The sequence below is a fragment of the Oncorhynchus clarkii genome, chromosome 7 (assembly GCF_045791955.1).
Source record: "Oncorhynchus clarkii lewisi isolate Uvic-CL-2024 chromosome 7, UVic_Ocla_1.0, whole genome shotgun sequence".
NCBI classification, from domain to species: Eukaryota; Metazoa; Chordata; class Actinopteri; order Salmoniformes; family Salmonidae; genus Oncorhynchus; species Oncorhynchus clarkii.
In genome coordinates this window covers 7,154,618-7,163,356 of record NC_092153.1, presented here as the reverse complement: position 1 = coordinate 7,163,356, position 8,739 = coordinate 7,154,618, and the positions used below count along the sequence as shown (strand labels likewise).

Below are 8,739 nucleotides of genomic sequence, written 5' to 3'. Positions count from 1 at the left end.
CCATAGGAGGGAAAAACGATGCACATGAAAAAGATTTTGATCTATCGTTCCGTCTATCTCAAAATACAGAAGGGGGGTTAGGATGAAGAGCCTATCTGGAGGAATTCAGGCCTTGTTTGAGGATTATAACTTTTTCATTCATAGCCAAAAGCCAGAGAGAAGGGTCCTCCAATGCCTCATGGGCCAGGGGCCTGGGTCTATAGTACAACTAACCACTTAGATAGGAGAGATAAAACTGAGTTAAACTGCAACAAAGTTAAAGTATTAAAAGTGTATCCTCTCAACTTAAATTTATTAACCACAGAAACAGATGTTACTGGAATCAAAACTGCCACCTTGTTCATGCACAGAAAGACAGCTCCAAAAATTGTCCCTTATACACAGAACTAGGATAATTTTACTCTTCTCAATTCCTAATGGAGAAATTAGGGAGGAAAATACATGCCTGACCTCAGACCAGTGTCTGCCCAGGGACAACGTTGACCTATTTCGTTGCAGACAGAAGAGCGTCTTCGTCATGGCAAGGACCAACAAACAGATCACTAGACAAGTCTGACATCTAGTGGCGAACAAGGAGCAACAAAACCCGAAGGCAGTTCATTGCGCAAAGACAGAGAGGAAGAGGTGAAGCGAGAGGATGTACTCTGCCCAAAATCTGTCCACGTGATATAAGCCCTTTTTTGTATGGGGGAGGGGGGGGGGGGTCTATAAGCGAGTGTTGTGAGGCCTACTTGGTAGAATAGAAGTTCCGTAATGTTTAGGCTGTACTGATTTAAGTGGATGCACGTGGCATTCCGGCAACAATTTAGTTGTGCCTGTTGGTCACGCGCCCTCTCGTTGACTAGAATGGTCTCGCCTGCCTTCAATCACTGGGGAAATGTAATTACATTGTTAGAGCGGTCACTCGGCTATCTTGTCAATGTAATATATCGTCTTTGGTACAGCTAACCTTTTCTGTCCTGTACTTTCCTACCTAGCCTGAGGTCTAATCTGTGTATGGAGGAGTTCGTTTTGCATGGCCCGGTGACTGGGGATATCAGTTAAGGGCCAATGGAATCGTCTAAAATATCAAACTACGCCTACTTAGAATGGTCTAAAATAACCAACTCCGCCTAACCGGAGCACCGGGCCTTGTAAAACGAACTCGACCTATGAGAGAAGAGGGAGTGTCCAAAACTCCACCCCCGCCCTTCGCAGTTTATAAAAACAGATTGCAGTAACACACGCAGTTAAAACATACTCACGGAGACCCCATTATAGGTTCACTGTGAGAGGTTATACCACCAACACTTTTATTTTTCTACGGAAACGAAGAGAAACAGAATCAAAATGGTGAGACCTTTATTTTTTTCCACATTGCCTTCGACGCATAGGTTGTAATAATGTAAATGTTGAGTTGTATGAATTAGGCTAAATTTCTAATGTTTTTGTAGTCCATCCTGTATAGTAATGTTTGTTATCTATAATACTTCTAGGTACAGCCTACGCTACGGCTCACCTGTTTTTATATAATATGATTTTGTTCTGATAACATGGTGCGTCATTATAGGAGTATCCATTTTGCTGCGCGTTCAATTTAGCCCGCCGTTTTGCTTTTCAATTCAAACACGACTGGCGCAGTAGACAAAACTATTACTAGAATGCATTTAATTATTAAATTGCGTCACCTGAGCCTTAATTGTCCTATTTCATAATGACTCAGTTCACATGTATCTGCATTTACTATCAAGTTGTCATTTGGCGCTGGAAGCAGCCTCCTGCCATTTTGAATGGTTAAAGGAGTTGCCCGTTTCCATATAGTGGCCGTTGGGCCAGTGTGGTTATGGGTGTGTTTATTTGCTCTGCTGGCTTTAAATGCTGATGTGGCTCCCACGGGTCCGTGTTTATTCTGATGGGTGACTGTAGGCCTAGTCAGCTACTGTTCCTGTTGCTCTAGTCTACTGCGCAAAACTGGGAACGTTCTCTCTATGTAGTGCTATTCAGTCCGAACAAGTGACAACGAGTACTAATGAACCACAGATCCACCATCTACTGGAGTATGGCAGATTACATCTACAATTAGTAAAAAAGAAGATTCATTGTAATAGTTGTCCCCAAGTAACATTTTCCCACCAAGTTGCCACATAGATGTTTTTAGGACATGGCTCACATTTGTATTACCTCACATCCTGCCCATGTAATTTAATCATAAATATATCAAGGAATTTGACTTAGACCTCTCAGAAATCTTGTGACTATGCATACATGCTTAGTCGTGATGGGGTAACCTTCAGTAATCTGAGCTGAAAGGGAAATCTGAGGTTAGGAGTGACGCAGAGCCTAGTGGATCAGCATTTCAGACTAGCACATGGCAGACTGTCTGATCGTGAGGTTAAGGTCTATAAATGTGGGTGAAAGAGCCTTTATGATACATTCCAGTTCATGTACTACTCTGGTCATAATGCGGTGTCTTCAACCAGTTGATTTGCCTGTTCTTCTTTTAGCTCTTTACTAAAGATTACCATGGCATGTGGGAGATTCTTTTGACAGCTGCCATCTAATTTGAATGTTATGAAAGGAGAGGGAGACTATTTGTTTGGGTGTGAATTCCAAGCCATATGTCTTCCCGCATAACACAAGGCCCTCTTTGCACTTAAAAAACCCCATAGCGGACAGAACAGGAAGCTGGAGGGGGGTTGCTTACTAGCTACTGAACAAGCCACAAGCGGTTAGTCCATCAGCCATGTTGGTGCCAAGTGTCTCAGCGGACTTGCAGTTGCACAAACTCTTTGTTCATCTAAACTGTACTCTACGGTCTACCTCCATACCGCGTTCAAAATACAGGAAATGAATACCATAACCTAGCATGTACCTGACTGGCCTATTTGGTAACATTATCATAAATGGCTTATTATATCATGAGTAAACAGTCACGGAATCAACTAGCTATCACAGTTACACATGGGCCTGCACTAGACTCGCCTACAAGGTTTCAAGTGTGTGGTTTAGCAAATCAGGGCAACCCCTGACAAATGCAACAGGGTGGAGGTTAGTTTCTTAAATCTGGCATGAACTGGAGGTTCAGGACACCATGTGGTTGTTCCCACAGAAAGGGGTCAGTGGAGTATAATGGGGTCTGGAGGGGCTACACACAGTGGGGGGATGGAGTCATGATTGACACCTCCCTTTAAATAGCTGGCTGCAGTGCTGACCTAGCTGTCATGCCTAAACTAGGCACACACTCACATCCCTGTGACACCACCCCTCCCCCACATCCACCCTACCCAGCTTGTGCTGTCAAACTAGGAGGCTGGAGAAATGGCTGACAGTAGTGGCCCCAGTCTCTACATGAGTGGAGTCATAACGGTAGTACATTATGTGTGGAGGGGTGTAGCAACATGCAGGTGTAAGACCTTGATGTCACGAGGACCTCCCTGTAGTAGATTCAGATCTGGAGTGAGGTTTTCTAACGTTTCCTTCACATCCTCTTACTATACTGGAAAAAAAACATTTAAAATATTTTACTGGGTTACAGTTCATAAAAGGAAGTCCTTTTCCCATTATGTGGATTCTTCCATTTAAATAATTGCCCTTGATACTACTGAAAGTTAAACTTAGCTTAAGGGGAAATGATTCTACCAGAGGGCAAAGCCTAGTTGGCTGGTGTCTGTTCTCCTGTTACTGTGGCAGGTGGTCTTGTTTGTAGCTGGGCCTTGGCAAATCAAAACGCTCTGATTCATAAGTACTGCCAACACACATTCCCAGACTCGTCCTCTTGTCATGTCACTGTCTAGTGTACTTATCTTCCTTGACTTTCTTGTTTCTCTTGAATGTCTCACTCCCATCTCTGTATAGTCAGCCAGTTTGGACAGACTGGTGTGTGTATGTAGCCAGCTCTGCCTCTGGTGCGCTGCGATTCAGAAATGATACGCTTGTTATTATCAGCTTCACTCATCCTTGGTGGTGCTTTCCCCTCGGCCTGTTCTCTGGAAATACTTCAGTAGGGTGTGGAGGGCCTTTTGGCCTTGATGCAGACTCGTCAGTTCTGTTAGCATTGTCGCTACTTGCTAGCTCAATGACTCGCTGAAGGGGTAGGGTAGCCACTTGCCAAACCTCTCAGTTCGGCCTTGATTCTAGCGATGTCTTATCAGACCTTGTTTCCTTGCGAAGCTGTAATGTTAAACAAATTCACATAATTGTATAATCTCTAATGACCTCTGTCCAAGTTGGCATTCCAAAGGGGGGGGGGTTGTATCTCAATCTAGTGGCATCCTCTCCTCAGGGGTGTGGTGCCTAAATGACAGGAAGAATATAAGGAGAGTAGGCTGTAATGGACTACTGGGATGCAATTGTGGTAACACATTCAGCATGGCTGTTTTGTTAATGCTATAAGACTCTAATCGACTGGCTGGTGTCACTGCAGTCTAGCCTCAACTATCCTGCCGTCTGCCAATACTGCATTGCAAAATTGACTCATTTCTCAAACGCACACCTTCTGTTTGGTCCTTAGTGAATATAGATATCAAGTGCTGCCTTCTCTATAAAATGTGTACACTACATGACCAAGTATGTGGACACCTGCTCTTTGAACATCTCATTCCTAAATCATGGGCATTAATATGGAGTAAGTCCACCCTTTGCTGCTCAACAGCCTCCACTCTTAAGAAAGGCTTTCCACTGATGTTGGCATATTGCTGCGGCGACTTGCTTCCTTTCAGCCACGAGCATTAGTGAGGTCGGGCACTGATGTTGGGCAATTAGGCCTGGCTCGCAGTCGGTGTTCCAATTCATCCCAAAGGTGTTCGATGGGGTTGAGGTCAGGGCTCTGTGCAGGCCAGTCAAGTTCTGCCACACCGATCTCGACAAAACATTTCTGTATGGACCTTGCTTTGTGCACGGGGGCATTGTCATGCTGAAACAGGAAAGGACCTTCCACAAACTGTTGCCACAAAGTTGGAAGCACAGAATCATCTAGAATGTCAATGTATGCTAAGGGGCCTAGCCCAACCGGTGAAATGGCCCCAGACTAAAGTCACTGAGCTCTTCGGTAAGACCAATGTCTATGGAGATTGTATGGCTGTGTGCTCGATTTTATTAACCTGTCAGCAACTGGTGTGGCAAAAATAGCCAAATCCACTAATCTGAAGGGGTGTCCAGACTCCTGTGTAAATGTAAAATGCAGTTGGTGTACAAAACATTAGGAACACCTTTTTATAATTGTTCCACCTTTTGCCCTCAGAACAGCCTCAATTCGTCAGGGCATAGACTCTACAAGGTATCAAGTGTTCCATACTGGTCCATGTGCTTCCCACAGTTGTCAATGCTTCCCACAGTTGTCAAGTTGGCTGGATGTCCTTTGGGTGGTGGATCATTCTTTATACTCATATGTTGAAGTGCTTGAGACAACCCGGTGTGCCTGGCATCTACTACCATACCAGTGTCATCAATAAGGGATCATAGCTTTCATCTAGTCAGTCTGTCATTGAAAGAGCAGGTGTTCTTAATGTTTTGTACAGTGTAGATCAGTTACATGGTTCAGACGTGGTTAATGGCTATGTCAATACCGGTAGTCACACACTGAGACGTGGCTAGGCTTCTGAGACGGTAGCTGCATACAGTTCAGTACTAAAGTAGGTCACATCGACTCACTGCAGAGTTGGCTAAGCCATGCTAGGAAGTGCAGTCATAGTCCCGTTTCAGCACACTGTAAACAAATTGGGTCACCATGCAAATATACACACGACTCATAACTCCGGTGGCTTGTCTTTAACTAGCTAGATCATGCCGTCCACTGTTTTCAGGCTCACCTGTCCTTTGTCACTCAGACATGGGCAGGTTAGGCTTGTTTCCTCAGTGTAGAGCAGTGGTTCCCAACCTTTTTCTGTTATTGTACCACCAACTGAATTTTGCCCTGCCAGACGTACCCTCTCATGTGCATTCTACTAGTAACCTTATGGTCTCATGAGTCTTCTCAAGTACCCTCTGTATCGGCATAGCACCCCCAGGGAACCTAGTACCCCTGGTTGGGAACCACTAGTGTTAGAGTGCTGCCACTTGGTGGTGATAAACAAGTGCTAAAATGGTTGCCCAAATCCTTAATCGACCTCAGACTCCTATGCACTGAGTGGTTTGGAGGGGTGCTCCACTGGCTCCATTTATCACTGGTGACATTGAAAACCAAGTGTTACACCATCCAGTGCAGACTGCTGTCAATGCATCGGCTCCTTGTGTAGTCAATGTTTTGTACCTGTTCAAAGAAACCATAAGTTAATTGTTTGACTAACGCTATTTCCTGGTCTCTCCAGCGTGAATGTATCTCTGTGCATGTAGGTCAGGCTGGAGTCCAGATGGGCAACACCTGTTGGGAGCTGTACTGCCTGGAGCACGGGATCCAGCCGGACGGCACCATGCCTAACAACAAGGCGGTCGGTAGCACTGACGACTCCTTCACCACGTTCTTCAGCGCCACGGGCATCGGGAAATACGTGCCCCGCGCCATCTTTGTAGACCTGGAGCCCACTGTCATTGGTGAGTATTGGAGGGATCTGGCAGAGAAAATCCACTGACTGATTGACACTGGGAATGTGTAGGAAGAGGTCTTCATCAATATGGTGGTACACTTCAAAACAAGCATCAAGACCAGACTAATTAACCCTAGTCTGTTCCCCTTGATTCTCAGATGAGGTGCGGACAGGTACCTACCGCCAGCTGTTTCACCCCGAGCAGCTGATCTCAGGGAAGGAGGATGCAGCCAATAACTATGCCCGTGGCCACTACACTATCGGCAAGGAGATCATCGACCAAGTGCTGGACAGGATCCGTAAACTGGTGAGAGAAACTGTCAGATTTGATGGTGATATTAGGATAACAAATGGGTTTTTCATTGTTTTATCAGAAAGGATTTTAGCCTTGGCTTGCATAAATCTAGCCTGAATGGGTCTTATCAAAGCTTGGTCTTTCCTTCTAGAAAACATGTTGATGAGTTTTCTGTGTCTTGACAGGCTGACCAGTGTACGGGGCTCCAAGGTTTCTTGGTCTTCCACAGCTTCGGAGGAGGTACCGGCTCTGGTTTCACCTCCCTGCTCATGGAGCGTCTCTCAGTCGACTTCGGGAAGAAATCCAAGCTGGAGTTTGCCATATACCCTGCTCCCCAGGTGTCCACAGCTGTGGTGGAGCCCTACAACTCCATCCTGACCACCCACACCACCCTAGAGCACTCTGACTGTGCCTTCATGGTCGACAATGAGGCCATCTACGACATCTGCCGTAGAAACCTGGACATTGAGCGCCCCTCTTACACCAACCTCAACAGGCTCATCAGCCAGATTGTCTCCTCCATCACAGCCTCTCTCCGCTTCGATGGTGCCCTTAATGTGGACCTGACAGAGTTCCAGACCAACCTGGTGCCTTACCCCCGCATCCACTTTCCCCTGGCCACCTATGCCCCTGTTATCTCAGCCGAGAAGGCCTACCACGAGCAGCTTTCTGTGGCTGAGATCACCAACTCCTGCTTCGAGCCCGCCAACCAGATGGTGAAGTGCGACCCTCGCCACGGTAAGTACATGGCGTGCTGCCTGCTGTACCGCGGAGACGTGGTGCCCAAGGATGTCAACGTGGCCATCGGCAACATCAAGACAAAGCGAAGCATCCAGTTCGTGGACTGGTGCCCTACAGGTTTCAAAGTGGGCATCAACTACCAGCCACCCACTGTGGTGCCAGGGGGTGACCTGGCCAAGGTCCAGAGAGCTGTGTGCATGTTGAGCAACACCACAGCCATCGCTGAGGCCTGGGCGCGTCTCGACCACAAGTTTGACCTGATGTATGCCAAGCGGGCATTCGTGCACTGGTACGTGGGTGAGGGCATGGAGGAGGGAGAGTTCTCTGAGGCCAGGGAAGACATGGCTGCCCTGGAGAAGGACTATGAAGAGGTTGGAATCGACTCATTTGAGGAGGACGAGGAGGGAGAGGAGTATTAGGAGAAGCGTTCAAAGGAGGGATATGTCCTCGGTCGGCTTACGTATCACTGAGAGATAGAACTGCCTTTACTTGACCATGAAGTGGGGAACGGCCTGCTCCTTCCCTTGTCGAAAGTCATCAATCGTGTTTTCTTCACCAAAGACCCCACATCCATCCATGTCTGACTATTTTCCCAGGTTGACTATGGAACCATGCAGAACCTTGAAGATTAAGCTGTCTCCCATAAATGTTTCCTTTAAGTTCATGGTACTTCTGTGCGTTCAGATCTATCCTAAACACTAAAGTTACTGCCAATCAGAAAACAAACTAGCCAACTAAACCCCATGGTGTTGGGTCTTAATGAATGTAATTCAGTAACAGTCTTGGAGGATTATTTTGCATTGCATGTTAAGTTACCCCAAAATAATTTATTGGTTTTATCCCTACAGATTGTATTTTTTTCTTTGCCATGTCTTTTATTTTAAGAGTTATCACATCAGGTTACTGTTGTGGCTGTATCCCCTCCTTTGTAAATAAAGTTTTATCTCAGTTAAACCTGTTCACCTCTTTCAATGGTTCTAATCAATCTCAATTGCCTCCAGTCCTGACCCGAGGTTTCATTGTAATTTGTCTAAATGACTATTAAACGGCCATAAAACACCGGTCGGCGCAATCGGCCACACAAATGGCTTGGTAAGTAGCAGAGAATTCTTGGGATATAAATGTAGCCGCAGGGTGCCTTGAAAAACAAGTTTATGGTCAGGTAACTGTCTTAATTGCACACTCCTGTGGACTGTCAAGCCC

The 8,739-nt window shown here is 46.1% G+C and overlaps 1 protein-coding gene across 1 annotated transcript; it reads left to right on the top strand.

Moving 5' to 3' along the window:
• The first annotated feature begins 1,314 nt into the window (after positions 1 to 1,314).
• On the top strand, positions 1,315 to 8,490 carry LOC139412803 (tubulin alpha chain-like). The gene is made up of 4 exons (XM_071159525.1): positions 1,315 to 1,332; positions 6,285 to 6,507; positions 6,659 to 6,807; positions 6,981 to 8,490. Exons 1-4 carry the CDS (start codon positions 1,330 to 1,332, stop codon positions 7,953 to 7,955), a joined length of 1,350 nt encoding a protein of 449 aa, XP_071015626.1. The 5' UTR covers positions 1,315 to 1,329; the 3' UTR covers positions 7,956 to 8,490.
• Positions 8,491 to 8,739: the final 249 nt, after the last annotated feature.